This window comes from Rattus rattus, chromosome 2, assembly GCF_011064425.1.
Source record: "Rattus rattus isolate New Zealand chromosome 2, Rrattus_CSIRO_v1, whole genome shotgun sequence".
NCBI lineage: Eukaryota > Metazoa > Chordata > Mammalia > Rodentia > Muridae > Rattus > Rattus rattus.
In genome coordinates this window covers 179745897-179771590 of record NC_046155.1, presented here as the reverse complement: position 1 = coordinate 179771590, position 25694 = coordinate 179745897, and the positions used below count along the sequence as shown (strand labels likewise).

Below are 25694 nucleotides of genomic sequence, written 5' to 3'. Positions count from 1 at the left end.
CATAGTTTTCTTTTTCTGTCTTTTGGCTTCTCTTCTCTTTCAGCATTGGAGTCTGGATGTGGCACCAAGATAACACCCTCCCAGCAACGCACTCACGAGGAGGACTCGCCACAGTGGGCGACAACAGAAAGCCTTCCAAGCTGCAGTCTTGAGAGCGCAAGTCTCTGAGATGACTGGGAAGGCAAAGGCCTATTTGATAGACAAGCAGGCAATCCGGCCAGAAACGCCGGGCCAGTGTTAATCTGTCACCAAGAAATGCCCGCATTAAACCAGCACATGTCTCTTACTTTTTACCAGACAAAGTCCCGTAGGTATAAAGAACACAGAAGAGACTTCTGTAAAGAGCAGTTCCTTATTAACCAAGGACTTCGTACGAATGAGAAACCCTACAAGTGTAGGCAGTGTGGGAAGGCTTTTAAATACGGCTTGTGGCTAATCCAGCATGAGAACATTCATTCGGGCAAGAAGCCTTATGAATGCAAAGAGTGTGGGAAGGCCTTCAATTCTGGTTCTAATTTCATACAACACCAGAGAGTTCATACAGGCGAGAAACCTTACGCGTGTAAAGACTGTGCTAAAGCCTTCAGTCGAAGGTCTTAGCTCATCGAGCATCAGAGAATCCATACTGGGGAGAAACCCTATCAATGTAAGGAGTGTGGCAAGGCTTTCAATCGTATCTCACATCTCAAAGTACATCACAGAATCCATAGTGGGGAAAGCCCTATGTGTGTAAGAGTGTGGGAAGACCTTTAGTCACAGGTCTCAGTTGACTCAACTGTTCATACTGGCAAGAAACTCTTTGAGTGCAGAGAGTGCGGGAAGGCTTTTAATCACAGGTCCACTCTAATCCGACACCAGAGAATTCATACGGGAAAGAAACTACAAGTGTAAGGCATGTGGCAAGGCGTTAAGAGTGAACTCATAGCTTAAGCAACAGCACAGAATTCACACTGGAGAGAAGTTGTACCAGTGTAAGGTTTGCAAAAGGGCCTTCAAGCGGGTCTCACATCTCACGGTACATTATACAATTCATATGGCTGAGAAGCCGTTCCAATGTGAGGAATGGGAAGACGCCTTTAGTCACTGCTCACAACTGACGCAACGGCAGATGATCCATTCCGAGGAAAAGCCCTACAAGCATAAGGGATGCCGGGAGAGCATAAATCATGATCCAACATCCGAGCACCTGAGGCTGTGTGATAGAGGAACACATGTGAACATAGTAAATGTAGAAAAGCCATCCCTTGGCACTTACCCACTATTAATCATCGGGGAATTGGTTGGCAAGCAACCACGTGAGTGGAAGTAATGCAAAGAGCCCATTAGCTTAGGGTAATCACAGGTTGTGCATCTACAAGGAAGGGTAGATAAGCGCGCTGCACATGAGACGCCGCTATCCCGTTTATTCTAAATGAAAAAATGTGTATGTTGTCTCCCAACACAATCCTAGTCGTGGGATTTTTGCGTTGTTTAAGGTTTGTTGTTTGTTTGTTTGTTTTGAGACAAGGTCTGTCTCTGCAGCCCTGGCTGGCCTGGAGTTTGCTATGTAAACCAGGCTGACCTGAAACTCAGAGAGATCTGCCTGCTTCTCCCTTCAGGGTATATTAGATGTGTGTGCCACAACACCCAGTTTTAGCAACAAGGAAAAGAAAGCCAAATCATTCTTCATTTAATATTTTTTCAAACTCCATGAACTGCAAGAAAAAGAATGGCTTGATACTTTTACATGCTAAGAAAGGTAAGATGAAGCTATAACTAGGGTGTGGTGGCCCACACCTTGAATCCTCGGCACTTGGAAGGCAGAAGCAGAAGGAGCTCTGAGTTCTGGGCCAGCTGGCTACACAGTGAGACCCTGTCTCCAAACAGCAACAACCCCATCCCCAAAAGCACAGAGGAATTTAAAGATTTTTTTTTAGAAATATCTGTGTGTGTGTGTGTGTGTGTGTGTGTGTGTGTGTGTGAGAGAGAGAGAGAGAGAGAGAGAGAGAGAGAGAGAGAGCCGAGGGCAGACTTGTGGAGTCATGTCTTTCTGTCTTCCTTTATGAGAGTTGCAGACGTTGAACTTAGATCATCAGGCTTATCCACTGAGCTACCTCACTGGCCTTTTTAATAATTAAAAAAAAAAAATTAACTCCCAGAGGAATGAATGGTTTGCAAGTTTTAAATACATGCTTGTATATGAAAACTCAAATGAGTATCCAAACACACTAAATGAAGGGGTCAGAATTACAAAACAGCTATGCATGGTGGTGAGTGCTTGGAATCTTAGCTCTTAAGCAGGAGGATTGCCACAAGTCAAGGCCAGCTTGGGCTACATGGTGATGCACTAAAAAACAAAGTACCAAACATCCAGGCAATAGATTAAAAAAAAAAAGGTAGTAGTCTCATGGTTGGTTTTGTTTTTTAATAGTCCAAGGAATTTTTCTAAATTCGGTTATTTATAAGATTGGGGCCTGGACAAGATATGGCTGTGTAGTCCTGGCTGGTCTCCAGTTTGGGGCAGTCCTCACTAGATCTGGGATTTCAGGCATGAGACCCAAAGTCTGACTCTATTTCTAATCTGAAATGTTCATAATCTAGAAGGCATAAAAATCTAGAGTAAAAGGTCTTCCTGTCCTATGCCCGAGTCTTACATTCCTCTCAGTTATTTCTTCCTGTTTCAGGAATAGCCTTGATTTTGGAGAGTGTTTCTCAATTTCTACGTAGTTCGATTGTTTTGGGGTCCTCATTTGACTTGTATCACAGGTAGATTTTTACTGCTCACCCGTTTTGCTGCTCGCCTGTCAGTGATACCCAGTTATTGGTAGCATCTGCCTCTTGCTTTAGAGTCTTGTCGCTGTGGGCTTTTCCACCTGGAATCTAATGGAGGCTTCTGGAAAGAAGTTCATGTCCTAACGAGAGATGTTAGCCTATCAAACCGATTTGCAACAGAAAATGTGCCTCAGGGTGGAGGGCCTTTGAGGCCATGCAGTGAGAAGGAACGAAAAGCTACCACTGCATCCTCAAAGTGATGCCCCAACCCACTCCCTGATCTAGCTTTGCACTCTCTGACCACAGTACACTTGATTTTTCTCATATGATTCCTATAGTTTTGCTGTATTTTAAAGATCTTAATTGCTGTGTTTTATTACCCGTGAACAAGACTAGATAGATGGCAGAGACCTCAGGGACTGATGAACATCAAGAGGGAAAGAGAGATAGAGGCTCCTATGGAACATTTCAACGCATCTTTAATTACTATAGGTGTCAGTTTATGGGGGTGGGGTGGAGATCATCATTAACATCTATGATAGAGAACGGGGCGCCAGCACCAGAAAATCCCCACAGTGCCCTTGAAATGCTATTTCCTTGTTCTTTGTATTAGTTTTCCTTCTATTGCTGTGATAAACATTGTGAGCAAACAACACAGGGAGCAAAGGGTTAACTTCCCTTCCAGCTTACAGTCTACTAGGAACTGAACTCAAGGCTAGAACTGGAGCTAAGACCATGAACCTCTCTGGCTTACTGGCTTGCTCAGACGTTTTGTTTTCCTACAGAGGACCATCTGCTCAAGGGAAGCACCACTCACAGCTGAACCCTCAGACACCAGTCTTTAATAAAAACAGACAAAGAAAACAACACCATCAACAACAGAAAGCCAAAACACCCCGGGGCTTGAGAGATGGTTCAGCAGTTAAGAGCACTGGCTACAATTCCTAGCACTAGTCACAACTGTCTGTAATTCCAGTTCCAGGGGGTCCTACACCCCCATCTAGACATACAAATAGGCAAAACACCAATGCTCAAAAAAAAAAATCATTTAAAAAATGCTCCATGCAGATACCTGTCCACCAACTAATCTGATGGAGACTATTCCCTCTTTTAAGGTTCCTCTTCCCAGAAGATTCTAGCTTGTGTCCAGTTGAAAAACAATCTAGCCAGCACACTCTATTGTGGGTATCTAGTTTGTAAAGTTATGTTGCCGTCTTAGGCTCTTCCTTGTCGTTTTGCCACAGTACCACAGTACCACGATTCCCAAAGACATGACAAATTTTTTGGGCCCACAACCCAATATTTTCTGACTTGTGTCTTCATGATTTTTTTTCTTTTTCTTTTCTTTCTTTCTTTCTTTTTTTTTTTCTTTTGGTTTTGGTTGTTATTGTTCTTCAAGACAGGGTTTCTTTATGTAGCCCTTTATGTAGCTGTCCTGGAAGTTACTGTTACTTAAATCTTGGCTCGAGCCTGGAAAAAGCACACCAAGCCAACATGGTTCCATGTGGAGAGGTTTAATGAGAGAAGAACAGAAGAAGGGAGAAGCAAAGGAGGCCGCCATGAGCACGTGAAGGGAAGAGGGGATAGAGGGAAGGGACAGGGAAGAGGGCAAAAGCAGAGAAGAACAAAGAGAGAGCAAGAGGGGAGTAAGAGGGAGAGGGGGCAAGCAGTCCGCTTTACAGTTAGGCACTGTTGGCTGTTGCCAGGCAACTGTGGGGCGGGGCACAACTGGCTGTTTCCAGGTAGCTGTGGGGGTGGAGCTTAGACAGAATACCAACACTTACTCTGTAGATCAGGCTAGCTTCAAACTCACACAGATCTGTCTGCTTCTGCCTTCTGAGTGCTGGGATGAGATGTATAACCCACCACTTCCTAGCTTTGTCTTCAAAACTTTAAAAAAAATTCTTTTTTTTTTCGGTCTTTTCCTCCCTTCTCTCATACACTCCATCCCAACTGTCATTTCTCCTCCCTCCCCTCCCCTTAGTTTCTCCCTCCCACCTCACCTCTCTCCTAGACCCAACCCTTCCTCCCTTCAAAAAAGAGCAGGCCTCCCAGAGACATCAACCAAACGGGATAACAAACTACAATAAGACCAGGCGCATGCCATCACATCAAAGCAGGATGAGACAACTCAGTAGGAGGAGAAGGATCCTATAAACAGGAAAAGTCAGAGACGGGCCCTGATAGCACTGTTAGAAATTCTGCAAGGACACCAATCTGCTTAGCCATAACATACACAGAACCTAGGTCAGACCCCTACAGGCTGCCTGATCTCTGAAAGCCCCCACGAGTCCATGATTTTGTGGCTGTGTTCTTGTGTCCCTGATCCCGCTGGATTCTCTGACCCTTCGTCTTTCTCCACAGGACTCCCAAGCTCCATCTAATGTGTGGCTGGGACTCCACATCTGCTCCCATCATTTGCTGGATGGAGTCTCTTTGGTCTCTTTGAAGCGATTCTGCTAGGCCCCAGTCTGCAGGCAGGGCAGACTGCAGGTTGAAGTTTTTGTGGCAGGATTGGTGTTCTAGTCCCAACCAGCCTTGCCTGGTTACAGAAGATGGTTGGTTTAGGCCCCGTGTTCCCCACTATTAGGAGTAAAAAGGATTTTTGTATGTTGACACATCAGCTGATTGCTGTTACCACAGTGTTAACTGCCTTGTGAGGCCCAGCAATGGTTGTCTCCATTTCTCTGTTGCAGAATATTCAGCTTGCTTTAAAACACTCTGATGGGCATCTTATCCATCCATGTTTGGAGGGAACCTGGGGAGTTACATCCACAAGAATATTTCCAGGGTAGAGGTCTAATGGGAGATACCTGGATCATGCAGCTTTACTCACTGCTGTTGGCATTCTGTCTAAGCTCCACCCCCACAGTTACCTGGCAACAGTCAGGTATGCTCCGCCCCACAGTTACCTGGCAACAGTCAAATATGCCTGACTCACTATAAAAGGGGCTTGCTTGGCCCCTCCACGTCTCTTACTCTCTTGCCCTTGCCCTCTTCCCCTTTGTCCCTTCTCTCCCCATCCCCCTCTCCTCCTCCCTCCGTGTGCTCATGGCTGGCCTTTACTCCTCTCCTACTCGTCTCTCATTAAACCTTTCCACGTGGAACAATGTTGGCCCGTTGAGTTTTGTCCAGACGCGAGCCTACCCCAACAACTGCAGCCCAACTTGAGAACTGTTGCTGCGTCTGGACAGTAGCCACCATCCAGCTGCCACGAGCTGTCGAGCTCTCAGTCAGAACATCAGGAAATTGGACTCGGGTACTTAGGGAGACCTCTGACTAGAAAATCCATTGATCTGGTGGCCTTTTAGGAGTTCTCATGATCCCTTCAGTAAAATTAGGATTAGTTTGGAAGCCCAGCCTACTGAGTTCATAAAAACACTATTAATAGTGGCTTGAGGAGTCCCTTCTTTTCAAAGCATTGAGTCTGAGGTAACTTGTCCCAAAATGTGAATGTCTACCTGGGGGAAGCATGTGAGAAAATTTTGGCTTAACAGAGCAACATCTCTGGCTGGAGAGATGAATCCGTGATTAAGAGAGCACTGGCTGCTCTTTCAGAGGACCCTGGTTCAAATCCCATGTAACCCACATGGCAGGTAACAATTTAACTCCAGTTCCAGGAGATCCAACACCGCTACATAGACAAATGTGCAGGCAAAACACCAACACACATAAAATAAAAATAAATGAAAATGGAAAAAAAGAGCAAAATCGTTGTAGTAGGACCCAAACTATCCAATGTTTTGAAAACAGGTTGGCTGAGCGTGGTGGCATTGTAATACAAGAGCATCACTGGGGCCTCGAACTTCCAGAGAACAATATTCCACCTTAAAAGAAAAAAGAAAGAAAGAAGAGAGAGAGAGAGAGAGAGAGAGAGAGAGAGAGAGAGAGAGAGAGAGAGAGAGAGAGAGGTATCTGAACCCTTTTCCCGGTAGGTGGCAGTAGAGTACTGTGAAACATCCTTCAATACCCTGGTGCTTTTAAAGATTATTAAAAACCCTTTCATCTTTTCACGTGTTAGCCCCAGATTGGTCAATATCTTCTGATTCCTTGCGTATGGCTTTGCAGGACAGAAATAGTGATGTTGTTTTTGTTGAGACAGGATCTCACTACGTAGCTAAGGCTGGAATTGCAGGTAAGCACGTCCTGGTATTTTCCCCTCGATCCAATCTGTGACACCCCCCCACACACACACACTTTCATGCTTTAGCGCTGAGTTGCCTCTGCAAGTTCAGTAAGACATTGGATCTAGTGCAATTTACCTTCCTTCCCTACAAACTTGGTTTTTGTGTGTCAGTTAAATTCTGGCATCCCCAGCCCCCACTGTAGAAGCGGGAGCCCACGGAGCTTAATACCTAAAGGATAGAGTTAGTCAGAGCCAAGCTGACTCCATGGCAGGCTGCAAACTGGCAGTTTGAGAGACTAGGCCCACGTTTCTGTTTGCCAGAACTGGAAAAGTCCAAATTAAGTCAAATCCAAGAAAAACCACCCCTCACAGGCAGCCAGTCAGGAAGCTGCCCCATGACGTAGCCTGAGCCTACCTTACAGGCAGCCAATTAGGAACTGTAGAAGCTGCCCCAACACATAGCTTGAGCCAAGTATAATTAATCAGCAAAAGTTCCCCAAATCCTCCAGAGCCTTAACCAATCACAAAGGCACCCATACCCCTGAAGAAAGAGCTAACCAATCAAGGGAAAGAAAGATAAAAGTCATCCACCCTAACAGGCTTAAAACTGACCCTGCAAAGTCCACATATGTCTTCCATCCTGATGTATGGTGGACCCCTGCATGCAGGTTCTCTGCAGAATAAGTTCTCTTTGACATTACAGATTATTTGAGGATGGGGTATCAGTGTTTGCAAGTCACAGACCCTTACAATACATCTACTCTTTACCTCAGTTGCAGGGTTAGATCATCTTGTTCTCTGTCTAGGAACACAAAAAAGTATAGAAAGTCAGGAAAGATGTGTCGATGGTGAGACCAACAAGGAGGCTTTTATCCATCCATCTCTCTCTCCATCCATTTCTACCCACCTACCATCTGCCTCCCCATCTATCAGTAATCCATGTCTATTCATCTACCATACTTCCCTCACCTATATGTTCTCTCAACATTTCCGCAAGGAAAAATAGCCTTTTGTTATTTATAAGACCATTTCAATCATGAGTTTCTGTTAATGAAGTCATTCCATGTTTTGTTTTGCTGATTTATGTTTTCTTCACTTCTGCACCTCTAGCTCCTGGGAGCTAAAAGTGTTTGGAAAAACGATTTCATTCTAGCCTAGGCCTCGAACTCACTATGAAACCAAGACTGGATTTGAATTTGTGGCAGTTCTCCTGCCTCAGTGGAGTGCTGAGATTGCAGGAATCAGCCCCTATACTCAACATGGTTCGTTAAGGAGGCTTTTCTCAACTGGGGAGTTGAGACCTCTTTTGGGGGGCGGGGGTCAGCCCACCCTTTCACAGGAGTTGCATATTAGATATACTTCATATCAGATACTTACATTATGATTTATAACAGTAGCAAAATCACAGTTATGAAGTAGCAATGGAAGTAATGTTATAGTGGGGGTCATCACAACATGAGGAACTGTATTAAAGGGTCGCAGCATTAGGAAGGTGGAGAACCACTATGTTAAGATACTTTAGGTGATTACAGGGAGCTAGCTGGTTGCCAGTGGAACCAATCAAGGGCTAAGACAGCTGTAACTCACAGCTCTATCTTTGGAATGGGGGAGGATGGGAGGTGAGGGTGTGTGTGGGGGGCCATGAGGTGCATAAAGGTAACACTGACTTACAGTAGCCTATGACTTCATCAATCATATCTAATGAAGCCTCAGCTTCTCCTGTCCCCTACCCCCTAGCAATTCAAGGCTTTCAGAAAGATCAAGAAGAATACAGCCATGTGCTAGGAGAGTGACACACTTCAACCCTGTGGGGTGAGAAGCTCCAATTCTTAGGGTCCTTCTGGACTTTGTCTTCGATTTGTTCATTTGTGTTCTTTAAGGTCTCCTATAGTAAACAACAAGAAGAAAAATCCTGCATTTCCTTGATATCTTTCATGCTAGCAAATTAATAGAACTCGAGAAGCGAGGGTGGTAGACACCCCAGTTTAGAGTCAGAAACACAGGCAAAACAACTGAAGTTTGGGAGTTCCATCACAAACAGTGGGAAGTTTTGTAGGGACAAGCCTTCAACTCCAGGTAGCATCAAGATTGAATTGATGACAACCAGGATATATCTTTTATGGAATAAGTTTTCAAAGATGTTGTAATGTTATCTGAAGAGATTAGGAAATGTCTGGTACACCCTTCCTACTTTATATTTCTTTATAGCCCCTCCCCCACTTGTCAGGTCTGTATCTGTGGAAATTAAGATTTAAGAAGCCAGGGAATTATGTTTGCTTCTTTTCCCCCCCTCTCTTCACCCAAGTGACCTTGTCTTATTTGTTTCAGCTTTTAATACAACTATTGATTTCTTGATCCTTCAAAACAGGGATACTTTTTAGTTTGGCAAAAGGCAGAAAAAAATCTGACTGTTGTATTTTGGTTCCTATGACGTTGTCACATTCGCTGCTTCCAACACTAATAATGACATTTCCATTTTGTAGGTGAAACATATGCTGGTTTGCTGGTCACGGAGGTGATCAACATGAGTGAGAGGGAGGAGACAATCAGATACAGAATAGTGGCTGTTCTTGTGGCAAAGCTTAGCTTGCAAAGGTCAAACTTCCAAGCCTGGAGTCGTGGAGGCTTACACCTTTAATCTCAATTTGGAAGATGGATTCGGAAAGATCAAGAGTTCAGAGTCATCTTTGGCTGCTTATCCATTTTAGAAGTTAGTCTGGGCTAACCACCTCAAATCTTCTCCCTCTCTAAAAAATCAGAGTCTCAAAATCTAACAATAAAGATCGAGCTTAGTTAAGTAATGAACAGTGACATCAAGAAGATTGATGGATGAATAGTGTGAGGCTCCGCAGCAGCTGGTAACTAGAGACATTGCTGGTCTCCATGAAAGATGGGAAGCCTAATGAAGAGCTGGAGCAAGAGTCGCCCTAAGCGACAAGGCCAGGAACCCTAGGCAACGCTTGTGCATAATCACGCACTCAGCCACACACTGTCCCAGCTCTCATCCCTTCTGCCACCTGTTGTAGTAGAACAGCCTTAAATTGTGCCCTTCTCCTCAAGCCCTGTCCTTTTCCTCTGACTCGTCTGAGAACCCGCCCCTTCTCCTTCAAACCGGTGCTCTCTCTAGGACTGCTGGGAGGACCGCCTTACTGGCTAAGCTCCGCCCCTCCCCTCAGAGTGCTGTGAATCCTCCCCTTTTCCGCTTAGCGCCTCCCTTACCAGACACTACTCAGAGAACCTGCTCTTTGGCCTCAAGCCCCGCCTCTTACCTCATATTCTGCTGAGGACCCGCCCTTCTCCACTGAGTCCCGCCCTCAATCTAGATTCTGAGAACCAGCCCCTTCTCCTAGCCGCGCCCTCACCTCAGACTGAGCGAAGAACCGCCCTACTCGCTAGCCCCACCCCTTACTTCGGATTGCTGAGGACCCGCCCCTTCCCCCAAGCCCCGCCCTCACCTCGGGCCGCCCGTACCAACCCTACTGCCTAAGCCCCGCCCTCACCTCAGATTAGGCTGAGAACCTGCCCCTCTCCCAAGCCCTGCCCTCACCTCAGACCGCTGAGAACCCGCCCTACTTGATAACCCCGCCCCTCATTAATACTGATAAGCTCACGTCCCTTCTCCGTTTAGCACCGCCCTCTCCAGGGACTCCGCTGAGAGCCCGCCCTTTCTCCACCAAGCCCCGCCCCTTACTCCAGATTCTGCTGGGAACCTTCCCTAATAAGTCCAGCCCCTCACAATGAACTTCTGAGATCCTTGCTCTTCTCTGCTTAGCCTTTTGCCTTCACCCTCAGACTAAGAAACTGTTCTCCGTAAGACCAGTTTCTCACCGCAGACTTCGCCGAGTACACCCCCCTTAAGCCCCGCCTTTCTCAGATTAGGTTTTTCTGTTGTCGCTGGCACAGGCTGCGCTTGCGCACATTTAGCTTGTATGACACCTCCCAGCGTCCCTCGGTTGACAGCGTCTGGATAAGGTAGCTGGCGGGTGAGTTGAGGCTCTTGTTAGGGAGTAGGAGCCCGAGCGCTGCGGGGAGGGGAGATCCTCGTGGTCCCTGTGTTTTCTGTCTGGAGGTAGGCGGGCGGTTGCGTGGAATCTGGGGGGCGCGAGGGCTCAGACGACTGGCGTCCGGAACTAAGTCTGTGCTTGGGTGTGCCAGGCCGGCGTGTGTTTGAAACGGACTGGGTTGTGAGTTTTCAGTGTGAGAGAGGGAGACAAGTCTCTGAGAGAAATAAGTGCTGTGAATGTGAGAGGACTGTGAAACGTATGGTAGGTCTGTCTTCTGGTGATCTGCATTACAACACTTAAATGCTTGGAATCTCCAAAGTAATATCTTGTTGACCGCTCTTGATTGGTGGCTGACAGACTCAAGGTAGCTTCACTAAACGGGATTAGATGATCAGTCCCAAACCCCATCGAGGAGAGGAGAGGAGAGGGGCTGAAGGGTAAGTTGATCACTAGAGGCCATCCCTTTTGTTGATATTTTGAGATAGAGTGTCATATACTCCAGCTAGTCTCAAACTCTTTATGTAAGTAGAAGATGACTTCGAAACCTTGATCTTCCTAACTATCTTTCAAATGCTGTCTGTGATTACTGGCAGGTGCAACCCACACTCAGATAAGTGAATTACACAGCCATGCTTGTGTAATGAAGTGTCCATAGAGACTCAAAAGGAAAGGATTCAAAGAGCTTTCTGACAGGGGTATCCCTGCATAGAAATCCTGAGGGGCGGTTGAGTGAAGCTGGGAATTTGAAGACAGGATTGTGTTGGAGACTTCAAGATGTTGAAGATGGTAGAGTCATGGGATAGCTGCATCCTAAGTGTGGATCCAGCCTGAGAGAGAGAAGTTCGCAGTAGTCAACAAAGGTGAAAAGATTTGGAGATCTGACTGACACGGAGATGCAGAATTTAGAGTTTGCCCTGCTTGTTTTTCTGTCTTTTCTTTGATCCAGTATTGATTTCCCCACTGTGCTCTTTTTCCTCCCTTTTGGAATGTGTTTTTTTGTTTTTAAAGATTTATTTATTTTACTTGTTTGGGTATTTTGCATATATATATACCAAATGCATGATGCATGCCTGGTACCATGGATCTCCTGGAACTGGAGTTGCAGGAGGTTGTAAGCGGCCATGTGGGTTCTGGTAATTGAACCCCAATCCTCTAGAGGAACATCCAGTGCTCCGAGCCACTGAGTCATTTCTCCAGCCCCACGTCTGGAAATAATAATGTTTGGCATTGTATGTTGGAAGTCATGTTATCTGCAGTGGTTACAGTTAAGCATGAATCTCAGAAGACACTGACTTTGGACTTTAGTGTGGAGACTGTGATAGCCTATGAAGGCCTTTGAAGTTGAACTAAATGCATTTTTGCATTGTGATATGGCTATAAGCCTATGTGGGCCAGGGAGTGAAATGCGGTGGTTTGAATAAGAATGGCCCCCATAGGCTCATATATTTGAATGCTTAGTCATCAGGATACCACTTGAGAAGAATTAAAAGGTGTGGCCTTGTTGGAGTAGGTGTGGTCTTGTTGGAGTAGGTATGGCCTTATTGGAGGAAGTGATTCACTGGGGGGGTGGGCTTTGGGGATTCAAAAGCCCAAGCCACTCCCAGTGGCTTTTACTTCCTGCTGCCTGTTCTCAGCTATTTCCCCAGAACTATGTCTGTGTGCCACTATGCTCTTGCCCTGATGAACATGGACTAAACCTCTGGAACTGTAAGCAGGCCCCAATGGAATGCTTTCTCTTACAGGAATGCCATAGTCCAGTGTCTCTTGGGAGATGTTAGAGGATATAGCACGTGAGGGGTTAACTGAAAGGGCAACTCAGATGCAGAATTCATGAAGCTGTCATCTATGACAGGGTGAGACTTTGGGGTGATACAGAAGTTTTGGGGTTACCCATGCTCCTATAGGTAACTCTTTACCCAATAAACCTGCTCTTTCCCCAGGTTAGGTTTTTGTGGGATCATTACGTTGCTCTGTCACTGGTACCCCTGTCTGAGGTAAACAGAATTTGTTCTATGTCTCCTCAGAAAAAGCTCATGCAATGAGAACCAGATATACTAATATATCAAATATCAAGAAATGCATGAAGCTCCTTGGAGAGGTTGAATGAGAAGGGTCATGGTACACACACACGTGTGTGTGTATGTGTGTGTATGTGTGTGTGTGTGTGTGTGTGTGTGTGTGTGTGTGTGTGTGAAAGCAAGAAACTGGGCTGTGAAAGATTATGTTGGTATGCATGAGAGAGATCAGTGCACAGTAAGATTGGAGTATGCCTGTGTCTGGCCTATATGACTGTGTGCACATTTGACTGACTGGGATGAAAAATAACAGTATGTGTTTTGTTTGTGTGAGAAAGTAACTGGAATGTAAGTTACTAGGGTAATTCGTATATATATTAATGTTAGAGGATATGTATGTATATCTGTGAAACAAGATGGAACATATAAGCAACTAACATTATCTCTGAAAGATAAAATTGTGAGTGTGTGAAAGACCACTATGGTTTTCCTTTCTTATTATTGATTTTGGGTTAAAATTTTTATTGTTTTTCAATTAGCTTATGAAATAATATATTCCTCTTGCCTCATTCTTTTTCTAAGTCTCCCCAACTCACTCTTGTTAGTCCGTTTCCCTCCACTAAAAAATTCTTTTTTACAGCCCCCCAAATTCCATTGTGTATACATACCATATTTTCTTTCTCCATTCATTGTTGATGGACATCTAGACTGACAGCATTTTTCAACTGTTATGTTCATGTTAGTGTGCCTGGGGTAAGCTATAGAACCCCTTGGGGAAATGCTCTGGAGCGGTATAGGTCTAGTTTTTTTTTTTTTTTTTTTTTTTGTTTTGAGAAATTTGATAGTGATTTCCTTGGTGAAAGCATTAGCTCGTTCTCCCACATGAAAGTTTCACCAGGTAGTTCAGGCTGGAATGGGACTGTCCTGTACCTCAGCTTATCCTTCAAACTCATTATCTCCTTGCCTGCGGCGGCTTGAATAGGAATGGCCTCCATAACTCATGGGTTTGAATGTTTGGCTCTAGGAAGTGGCACTCTTAGGAGGTGTGGCCTTGTTGGAATGGGCGTGGCTTTATTGGAGGAAGTGTATCACTGTAGGAGTGGCCTTCGAGGTCCCCTATGCTCAAGCTCCTGCCAATGTGATGCACAGTCTAATTCTGCTGTCTGTGGATAAAGATTTAGAGCCCTTAGCTCCAGCGCCATGTCTGTCTGCATGCCAGCATGCCTCCTGCTACTACTGGACTAAACTGATGAAACTGTAAGCCAGCCCCAATAACATGCTTTTCAAAAATGAGTTACCAGGGTCTTAGTGTCTCTTCACAGAATAAAACCCTAACTAAGACGCTGCCTTCCAAATGCGGGGGTTATAGTAGCATACCTCTGTGCCCAGAAAACATCACATTCATGTGGGTGGGAATGGGAGAAAAGGACGAGCAGTTCTGCATAAGATCAGCTTGGATGAAAGGGATACTTGGAACCATGGTGTGGTATTTAGGGATGTAGGGTTGTTGAAGTTGTAGAGTCTGAGCATGTGAGAGGAACAGATGAGAGGCTATGAGCTTGGTGTGGGCATGAGAGAGAGTAAGATCGGGGTGCCTGTGAAGATGTGCGTGCCCTAAGCCTCTCTGAGATCACGGTGTGTGTATCTGTGATGTGTCTTCTCTCTGGAAGGTCCTTGCTGGTGTGTGTAGCATGAGATTAGTCAGCAGGCGAGATCAGGTGGGTACTTGCATTTCCCCTTTTAGGCTGTACTCATAGCCCTACGTGCATGGGATGACTACTTTGAAAGTTTATAGAATTAGAATTTTTTAAAAAAGAATTATTTATTTTGTGTATAAGACTACACTGTAGCTGTCTTCAGACACACCAGAAGAGGGCATCTGATCCCACTACAGATGGCTGTGAGCTACCATGTGGTTGCTGGGAATTGAAGTCAGGACCTCTGGAAGAGCAGCCCGTGTTCTTAACTGCTGAACCACCTCTTCAGTCCCGGATTAGATTTTTAAAACATAAAAGTACTGTTACATTTTGAATTAAATTTTTGTTTGTTAGTTTTGTTGCCAGGGCTTATGCATGCCACAGCATGGAGTGGTGTATGTGTGGTGTGTGTGTGTGTGTGTGTGTGTGTGTGTGTGTGTGTGTGTGTGTGTGTGTGTAGTCCCAGGTATTTACCTCTCTGAGCTATTTTTTATCTGTCTGTCTGTCTGTCTGTCTGTCTGTCTGCCTATCTATCTATCTATCTATCTATCTATCTATCTATCTATCTATCTATCTAGTCAGGGTTTTTGCTGGCTAGTCTTGCACTCCTGGGAAGTACTCTGCCTCAGATGTCTAGTATTTGGGATTGCAGGTATTCACTACGATGGTACAATAGTACATAAACAGAGTTTTTTTTTTTTTTAAGAAGTATATTTACTTTTGTTTTATGCATATGAGTGTTTTGCCTGAATGTTTATCTATGTACCACAGGCATTCCTGTGGAGACCAGAGTAAGACATTGGTTCCCCTGAAACTGGAGTCATAGATGGTTGTGACCTGCCGTATGGCTGCTGGGAACCAAGCTGGGTCCTCAAGAGCAGTGGGTGCTTTTAACTGCTGAGCCATCTCTCCGGCCCCCAGCATTAGATTCTCTCTGTTTGGCTGTTTGCAACGGTGTGTGGCGTGGGTTAAGAATCCTAGAGCTAAGCATTTGAGAAACTGCAGTAGCTGGGCTGAGCCATCTAGGGAAAGGGAAGCCTTCCCATCTAGTTCAGAAAGGAGGAGCAATGGGTGAGCTAAGGGCGGACGTGACACAGTGGCGGAACTGGTTCCCAAAGTTCTGTTGTTCCAGAGTGAGAAGGAAGTGAAGGCACTGGGGTTTGGGGTAGAGAAAGATAGTGTCTTAGTTAGAGTTTCCATTGCTGTGGAGCAGACACCATGACCAAAGCAGCTCTTGACAACATTTAATTGGGGCTGGCTTACAGGTTCAGAGGTACAGTCCATTATCATCATGGCGGGAAGCAGGGCAGCAGGCGTACATATTGCCGGAGGAGGAGTTGAGAGAGTTCTGCCTCTTGATCTGAAGGCAACCAGGTGAGACTGACATCCTCAGGCGGTAAGGAGGAAGCTCTCTTCTGCAATGGGTGGAGCCTGAGCGTAGGAGGAGCCCTCCAAAGCCCACTCCCACAGTGACACGCCACCTCCAACAAGGCCACACCTCCTAACAGCACCATTTCCTATGGGTCAATCATATTAAAACTACCACAGATAGAAACCCTTGTGGCATTAGGTGTGGGATTTCAAACCGACTGTGCTAAGTCATAGATCAGAAACCTCCAAAGGGAACTATTCCACCTTCGCCCAGAAAATGGAAGGAAGGAGTAACTATTTGTAGGACCTTTTATCTACAGTCAGGCCAGATACCAGGAAGGGGCCTTAGGGATAACAATGTAGGACTTCTACCGTATGGGAGGGAATGACTGAGTGAGTATTTGTTCTACTCTCCTAGTGACCATGCATGCGTTGCCAGCTTAGCAGTTACTTTTCTCATTGCTCTAACAAAAATTCCTGACCAAAAAAAAAAAAAAAGACTCAAGATGGAGAGGTAGCTCAGTGGTTAAGAGCACTGACTGCCCTTCCAGAGGTCCTGAGTTCAATTCCCAGCAACCACATGGTGGCTCACACCCATCTATAATGGGACACAATGCTCTCTTCTGGTGTGTCTGAAGACAGTTACAGGGTATTTGTGTAAACAAAATAAATAAATATTTAAAAAAAAAGACTCACGACTTGAATACAGTCTGTCACGGCACAGAAGTCACAGTATCAAAGTGAGGAGACTGATCACATTGCCTTTGAGGGGTAGAGACAGAGTCATGAACTGATAGCTGACTTGCCTCTTTTGTCATGTTGTTGTTGTTGTTGTTTTTTGCTTTAAATTAACATGAGATCTCAGCCCATGGGATGGTGCTGCCCTCAGGGTGAATCTACTTCTTTTGTTAAACCTCACTGGAAAAACCTTCACAGACATGTCAAGTATCATGTCTCCTGGGAGATTTTGTGGTTTATTTATTTGAAATAATTTTTTTCATAAATATATTCTGATCACGGTTCCTCCTTACCCATCCAACACCATGCCTTCTCTTTCTCTCTTTAGGAAACAAAACAAACCAGGCAGATAATAAAACAGATAAACCAAAATAAAACAAAACAGAAAAAAAGCAAAGAAAAGGTATGAGAAACACTTACACACAGACACACAGACACACAGACACAGACATACAGACACACATACAAACAAACCCCAGAAAAACACAAAATCAGAAACCATAATGATATATAGGCAACAGATCAGTAAGGTATAAAAAATGCCCAGACATAGCAAAACATTATAAAACTTAAAGAACCTTTCCACGGAGTTAATTTTGTGTTGGCCATCTACTGCCTTGAAGCCTGCCCTTGAGCATAGTTTGTTCCCTGGTGAGACTGCTTGGGAGAGGTTGACAATTGGAGATAGCTCCTGCATTAAGGACAGTGGCTCATGTCTGCTTCCACTGTCAAACCCGGGACCCCTTTTGGCTTGGATTCATCCAGGTTCTGTGCATGCCGCCACAGTGTCTGCGAGTTCATGCGAGCATCAGTGCTGTTGTGTCTAGAAGACACTAGAAGACGCTCGTTCCTGGGTGTCCTCTATCCCCACTGGCTCTTACCGTCTTCTACCTCCTCTTCCACATATTTACCTAATCCCTGAGAGGATGGGTTGGAGGAAGACATCCCATTTAGGACCAAGAGTTCCAAAGTCTCTCTCTCTGTGCACACTGTCCAGTAGCTTGTCTTTGTGTTAGTTCCCATCTCCCATGGGAGGAAGCCTCTTTGATAATGGGTGAGAATCACACGGATCTGATTCCCAGCTTGGTGCCATAGATGATTTTAGATCCAGTCACATTGACAATGAAGTTGAAGCGTCTTGCCTGCTCTTAGCCACCTAAACCTGGGAGGAAAGACAAGGAACAGTTTACACTGGTAAATCTGGGAGGACAATGAACACCTTGGCTTTCAACTACCCTCTCTTCCCCTAGGCTGGACTTCCCAGGACACAGTTGTTCTCCAAGAGAGAAACCAGAAGGAGACAGAACATGAACGTTGAACTAATGAAAGCCATGCTACAGGTTAGTTTGTGTCTGCTCTCTTCCATGGGAAGGGGTCTTGATTACCACTAAGTAATGATACTTGGGAAATTCTGACCAAGTCTGTTCCAGGGCTTGGTCATTCCTTCTCCACAGGACATTATCCTTAAATGTAGAGCCCACTCAGAACCCCTTTGTCTTCATGCCTCATATATACACTTTTATGATGTAGAATCTTACTAGTTCATGGTTGTACCGTCTTGAATGTGCCTGGTATCATTGGATCCTGAAAGTTAAGGAGGGTTGGGCCTGATTAGTACTCAGATGAGAGACAGAGTCTGATTATGAAGCTCAGGCTGCTTTCAAACCTGTAGCAACCCTCCGGCCCCCTGCTCCAGTGTAGGATTCAAGGCGTGTACCGCCATGCCTTGTCAAAAGACTTGTCTCCTTTTTACATCAAACAGAGGTATCTCAGTACTAGTATGAGTCGGGTTCCGGGTTAGATGGACATACAAAGCCCCTCCTGTGTATCCGTCCACATGAATTTTAGTCCAAGTCTCTTAGAACATGGAGCTTGTAATTGGCAACTGAATTTGAGGAAGTCTTGTGACATTCAACCCTCAGCCTGTGATATCTGACACTGGGGAATGTATGTCAAGCAGAGCTGACTGGTTGCAGGTAGGCAGATCCGACCTATTTTGATCATCAAAGATCATGGATGTTTTGAGAGTGTGGGAGGAGAAAAGGAGTGTTTTGTTTGTTTGTTTAATATTCTGTCACTCATCACAAGTCATTTTACTCTTTTTCTTTTTGTTCTGAGATGGCAGGAGGTGGCCCAACATGTTGGCCAAGCTGGCTTTAAACTCCTAGACAGAAACATCTTCACTTCCTAAACGATCACACTTAATCTCTGTCCCGCTCCCAGCCAACTACTAGTTTGTTTTCTATCTACATATTCGAACTTTCCAGACATTTCTAATAAGTGCAGTGATGCAAGATACAGTCCCTAGAACTGACTTGCAAGGGGAACTCTTCCCTTTCCCCCAAACAAAAGAATAAAAACATAACGAAAATTTGCAAATGTATTTGTATCATCTCAGGACGCAGTGACATTCAAAGATGTTGCAATAGACTTTTCTCAGGAGGAATGGGAGTGGCTGAATCCTGCTCAGAGGAGTTTGTACAGGACTGTGGTGCTGGAGAATTATCAGAACTTGGTTTCAGTGGGTAAGCAATGCTTTTCCCTGTGGATAATCCTTTCATACTTTTATTACCAAAGCTGTGTTTATTGTGTCAGGGTTAGATGAAAAATTCAGATGCAGCCTGTGAATTTGATGTACATCAGATATTGGCAGGTATATCTTCAGGCAATTGGAACTGCAGACATGGTGGGAACTGTGGCAGGTACCTCTGTTTTATGTTGCCTTTATGTTACAGTTCTGCTATTCTCAACAGTGTAACTGTTACACCTCTGCGGGGAAAGGTTTCCCCAGTGTGTTACAGCTCTGAGGGGAAAGGCACCCCTAAAAGTTTAACAGCTCTGGGGGTGGGGAAAGGGGAGGCAGGGAGATTTCTCCAAGGGAAAGGTATCCTGACAGGATGGAAAGGAATACCAAAAAGTTACATTGCACAGCAAATCTCACAAAAGAGATTTATTGGGAGAGACACAAGAGGGTGACTGCCTTTGCTTTGGTGAGAAGTAGCAGGGGAGGGGAGGTGGGCATTGTGTAGTGTTTCTTGGAGACACGGGAGTGGGGGAGTGTGGGGACTTGGGGGTGGGCCTGAGGGTGGTGGCAGAGATTTCCAGGCTGGGGATTGCTGGGATTTCGAGTTCAGAGCTTGGGGCTTTTTACTGTGCACACGAGTGTGTGGTGTGTGGTGTGTGGTGTGGTGTGTGTGTGTGTGTGTGTTGGAGTAGTCCTGCTGTTAGCGCAGTTAGAGTGTTCTGTATGTGGAACCTGGAGGTTTGCGCCTGGCCACTGGACAGTCTCAAAACCGGTAGGAAGTAACAGGGATAGAGAAGAATATGGCCTGGTTACTAAAAATATAGAAAATCACTTTTCAAATATGTATCCTAAATTTTTTTATGACATTGATTTTTATTAGTGGAGGGGGCATGTGTATGTCACCTACACATTAGAGTATGACTTGTATAGAACCTGGATCAGCTGAGGTCATCAGGCTTGGTAGCAAGTGACTTTAATTTCTGAGCCATCTCACTGACCCCAAAATATGTATTTTTATTAATTTATGATAAATAAGTGAAATCCAATGTCTTAAAATATCTTCAGATGCTTGCTCTTATAGATACTAATATGGGCCCTTCTAAGCCGGGGAAATACACCAAAAGTAAAAACTACAGAGGCTCTGGATCCTGCCGTTCTCCTCTGAAGAGTGTTGTTTTGATACAGAGTTTCAAGTGCTGGGATTACAACCACAAACTCCTATGCTGTGTTCTGTTTTAGACAGGTAGTTCATTTGACTCAAACGCCAAACTGTCTCTAGTAGTCTTTAAAAATTTATTTATTTTAGTTTTAAAAAGAGATTTCATTTGTGTTTTAAAGTATACATTCAAAATGTCTATGCTGCCAGGTAGCAGTGGTACATGTGTTTAATCCTAGCACTTGGGAGGCAGAGACAGGTGGATCTCTTGAGTTAGAGGCTAGCCTGGCCTACAGAGTGAGTTCCGGGACAGCCAGGGCTACACAGAGAAACCCCAAAAAACAAAACAAAAATGTATATGTGTGTGTGTGTGTGTGTGTGTGTGTGTGTGTGTGTGTGTGTGTGTCTATCTGGAGGTGTGTACATTGAGTGTAGTTGCATGCACAAGAGGGTCTTAAATCTCCTGGGGCTGCAGTTATGGGTGTGGCTGAACTGCTAGTTATGGGGGCTGTGAACTGAACCTAGTTCTTCAAGAACAGCCTGTGCTCCCAAGCACTGAGCTATCTCTTTACACTTATCTCCTGTCGGGCTATTTAAAAAAAAAATCTCATTTATTACTGTGATGGCCCTTTACCTTGAGCTAAGTTCTTACCCTTCCCCCACTCCATAAGAAACAGTATAATTGCTGTAGGGTTGCCTGTTGACAGCTGCCACCAGACGACTTCAGAGTTTTATGTAGTCTGTCCTTCAAATGTGTTTGATCCTTTTATTTTGTAGTTGCATCATATTTAAGGAGCTGACCTAGGAAGCCAAACAACCAAAACATGGCTTGTTTTGTGTCTTTTTTTTTTTAAATGCAGGAGCATGCATTTCCAAACCATCTCTAATCTCTTTATTGGAGCATGGGAAGGAGCCTTGGGAGGTGAAGTGTCAGGTGACAAGAAGCCCAGTACAAGGTAAGAATTCGAGAAGCAGATTGAAAAACCTTTGTAGGGAATGGCTCCACCACCTTCAGAGGTCCTTACCTGGGCTGAAGCTGCCCAGAAACTCTTCCTAAGCCTGAGGATCCCGGGTGTGAATTGAAGTTTCCTTGCCTGGCTTGGATTCCCTTCTCTTCACGCTTGTCTCTTCTGCTTTCCTCTTGTCTTGGTAGTAAGTCATTTTGTACAAAGGAGAATGTCCTAGTTTCACTTCGGATGCTGTGATGAAGCTCCCTGAAGCTTTAAGGGGGACAGTGTTTATTTTAGCTGTAGTTCCACATTGTAGTCTGTCATTGTGGGGAATTCATATAGGCGTGACATTGAAACAGCTGGTCACAGACAGTGGAAGCATGCTTGCCTGCTATGAAGTTAGCTTTCTCTACTAAGACACAGTCCTGTTGTTTTCAAAGCAAACATCCTAGCCATTCCATTTTACCAGTGAAGACTCCAGCTGGATGCTGGGGTGACAGTCTGCTAGCTCAGAGAGGCAGAAAAAGCACCCAGCTGACCTTCCTATTCACTGATGTCTCAGAACAAAAAAGCCTCTGTCTCCCCATGCTGTCTTAAAAACTACCCCTTTCCTCAGTGTCCCTCCTTTCTGTTTACTATGTTCACTCCCTGTTGGCTGGTTACTTGCTTTGCCTCTTGACCTAGGTTTGACTTTATTTAGCTTTTGGATCAAAGGTGTGTGCTGGAGCTGAGCCACACTACAGCAAAGTTTTCCCAGTTCACAATCTTGAGTTGCCAATGCGATCAAATGTCCTGCAACACAGAATGGTGCGGCCTATATTCAGGCTGGATCTTCCCACATCAATTCAGTCAAGACGATCCCCTACAGACATGCTCACGATTCAGTCTGAGCTCCATAGTCCTTCACTGAGACACCTTTTCCTAACCATCAGATAACAACAAACCCCCATATTCTTTTTTTTTTTTTTTTCGAGCTGGGGACCAACCCAGGGCCTTGCGCTTCCTAGGCAAGCGCTCTACCACTGAGCTAAATCCCCAACCCCCATATTCTTTTTAAAAGCAATCTTTTCTTAAGAGTCATTCATTTATTTTATGTATATGACATGCTATATCTGCATGTCCACCTGGTTGTGAGCCACCATGTGGTTGCTGGGACTTGAACTCAGGACCTCTGGAAGAGCAGACAATTGAGCCATCTCTCCAGCCTCTAAACCCCTATATTAACTGACCTGAAAAGTGACACCTTTCCTACGTTGTTGAAAGTGAGAAAATGAATGAAAAAAATTCCTTGCTACGAAGCCTGAGTTCTATGAGAAATAAAGCGTTTGGTGAACTGAGACACTAACACATAAAGGCTTACTTAAGAGCACTGTCTTCTGACTAGGAAATTATATTCACTCGCTTGCCTTTAAATCCCAAGGGAAGTCATAAAGCATAGTGTGTGTGTGTGTGTGTGTGTGTGTGTGTGTGTGTGTGTGTGTGTGTGTGTTTGCTGGAATCTCTTGAGGGTTCCGAGAAACAGTAGTAATTAAATATATTGGCCGTTAAACTAAGTGAACTTAACTATATATACTAATTAATTAAAAGTAGGAAACAGGAGGCTGTGAAGTTACCTGAGTGGCTGAGACTTGGTTTCCATTCCCAGCACCCACATGGCAGCTCCCAGCTGTCTGTAACTCCAGATCTAGCGGAATCTTCTGGCCTCTGAAGGCATGCACAGGGTGCACAGAGATACATGCAGACAAATCATCCATACATATTGAATGAGTAAATAAATAAATGGTTTTAAAGGTAGGAAATATTATAGAAGTGAATTTAATTTGTATTCTGGCCAAATTAGCATTATCATTACAGATGACTTCTAGGACCTCATCTTAGTTTTCCTTGTCATTTCCCCATGTCATTCTGTATCTCTTCCCTGCTGCCACAGTTGTTTCTAGCACAGCCTAAGGGGGGGGGTTATTTTTTTGGCCCATGCTTTCAGAGTTTTACATCTATGGTCAGCTGGCTCTGTTGCTTTTGGACTGGTGGCCATGAAGAACAATGGAGGAAGGGCATGATGGAGGAAACCTATTTAGTCATGGCGGGCAGAAAGCAAATAGAAGCCTGCCTCTGCTATGGAATTTCCTCCTCCTTTTTCCTTTATTTCAGTCTCTCAGTGCATTGGATAGTAACACCCATGTCCAGGCGTTACCTTCCTAGTTGTTCTTTGGGAACAGTCTCACATATACACTCAGAGGTGTGCTTTCCTAGTCTCCTGTTCAGTTTTTCATCCAATAAAGATTAATTATCACAAAGCTCTTATTCTCAGGCACATCCTTGCACCTTTTCCAGTTGAAATACTTGCATGCGATTGTATGGAATTTATTAAATTGTTTAGAATTGCTTCACTTGAAGTGTTGCTTTTGTTAATAACACATGATAAAGAAGACTCCTTGTTTTACATTTTTCAGGTGGAGAATCTGTACAGAAGACACAAGAATTATCTCTGAGGCAATTGGCTTTTGATGCCGTGTCAGTGGAGAACATTGCAAGCCTCGGTTGTGAGTCTCCCACTTCTGGAAAAAAGCAGCAATGCAAAGACCTTTTTGATAGACAGAAGATGAGTCAGGATATATTTAACCTGAAAGAAACAGTCACTCACAAAGGAACTCACACTAAAGAAATAGGCTACAAACACACGGAATCTTTACAATCTGTCCATCTGGATAGTGTAGAAGAGAATATTTATAGTCACAAGACAAATAAGAAAAGCTTCTCCCAAAATCCCAAGGTACGAAAATACAAGAAAATCTGGGCAGGGAAGAACATTTTTAAATGTAACGAATGCGAGAAAACCTTCACCCACAGCTCATCTGTGACTGTGCATCAGAGAATTCACACGGGCGAAAAGCCGTATAAATGCACAGTCTGTGGAAAGGCCTTCAAGCAGAGCCACCACCTAGCTCAGCACCACACAACACACACCCACGAGAAACTCTTTGAGTGTAAGGAATGTAACAAAGCCTTCAGCCAGAATTCATACCTTATTGTACACCAAAGAATCCACACCGGAGAAAAACCGTACAAGTGTAAGGAGTGTACGAAGTCCTTCAGGCAGCCCGCCCACCTGGCTCAGCATCAGAGGATTCACACTGGGGAGAAGCCCTATAAGTGTAAGGAGTGTGGGAAGGCCTTCAGGGACAGTTCTACCTTTGCTCAGCATAAGAGGTGTCATAATGATAAGCGACCCTTTCAGTGTGCTGAGTGTGGTCAAGCCTTCAGGTGCAACATGTCCCTAACCCGTCACTCTAGGCATTATCATACCGGAGAGAAGCCATTCGACTGCGCTGACTGTGGGAAAGTCTTCAGTGTTCACATAGGACTAACTTTGCACAGGAGAATTCACACCGGAGAGAAACCATACCCATGTAACGTCTGTGGGAAAGCTTTCCGCAGTGGGTCGTCCCTGACTGTGCACCACAGGATTCACACAGGTGAGAAACCTTACAAATGTGACATTTGTGGGAAGGCCTTTAGCCACAGCATGTCGCTCACTGGCCATCAAAGAGTACACTCTGGAGAGAAACCTTATACATGCAAGGAGTGCGGGAAAGCTTTTCGGCAGAGTATACATCTTGTTGTTCACTCAAGAATTCATACTGGAGAAAAGCCCTATGAATGTAAGGAATGTGGGAAGGCCTTTCGAGAGAGTTCCCAACTGGCCACTCATCAGAGAAACCACACAGGAGAAAAACCTTTCGAATGTAAGCAGTGTGGTAAATTTTTCAAAAGAAGTACCTATCTTGCCAGACATCAGAAAATCCATACAGGAGAGAAACCTTATGAGTGTAACGAATGTGGCAAAACCTTCACGCATACTGCCTACCTCATACGACATAAGAGGGTTCACACTGGAGAGAAGCCGTACAAATGTTCTGAGTGTGGGAAGGCATTTGGTGATGGCTCCTCCCGTGCTCAGCATCAGAGACTTCACTCTGGTCAGAGGCCCTACGCATGTGAGAAATGTGGAAGGGCGTTCAGAACAAAGTCATCCTTTAATTGCCACCAAAGCTGTCACACTAGAAAGAAACTGTAAAACTGTGTCCCCGGTAGTGACCCTTTAGCCGCTGACAAACCTGGAGCATTCATCAGAGAATTTAGCTTCCAACCAGATTGTTCACGTGGAAGATTTCACAGAAGTCAGAGAGCTCTTGGGAATTCGAGGGATGGGGAGGAGTCTTCACAAATGTTCTTAAACCATCCATCATTGGTGAGTACTTGACACAGTCATCTTGGGCATCCCTCTGTCACCAAGTCCTGTGCATATACTTGCTAAGTATTCCCATTTATTTTTGTTCCCGTTAGCCTGCTCTGAAACAC

General features: G+C 44.8%; 2 protein-coding genes across 2 annotated transcripts; both read left to right on the top strand.

Annotated features, from left to right (window-relative positions):
* The first annotated feature begins 48 nt into the window (after nucleotides 1–48).
* Nucleotides 49–10364, top strand: LOC116893465 (zinc finger protein 582-like). The gene is given in 3 exon segments (XM_032895224.1): nucleotides 49–735; nucleotides 793–887; nucleotides 10085–10364. Coding segments are annotated over 3 exon segments (855 nt in total). The 5' UTR covers nucleotides 49–255.
* Nucleotides 10365–10875: 511 nt separating this feature from the next.
* On the top strand, nucleotides 10876–25410 carry LOC116892739 (zinc finger protein 471-like). The gene is made up of 5 exons (XM_032894613.1): nucleotides 10876–10946; nucleotides 17953–18042; nucleotides 19101–19227; nucleotides 21243–21338; nucleotides 23786–25410. The coding sequence occupies exons 2-5, from the start codon at nucleotides 18010–18012 to the stop codon at nucleotides 25408–25410; spliced, it is 1881 nt and encodes a 626-aa protein (XP_032750504.1). The 5' UTR covers nucleotides 10876–10946; nucleotides 17953–18009.
* Nucleotides 25411–25694: the final 284 nt, after the last annotated feature.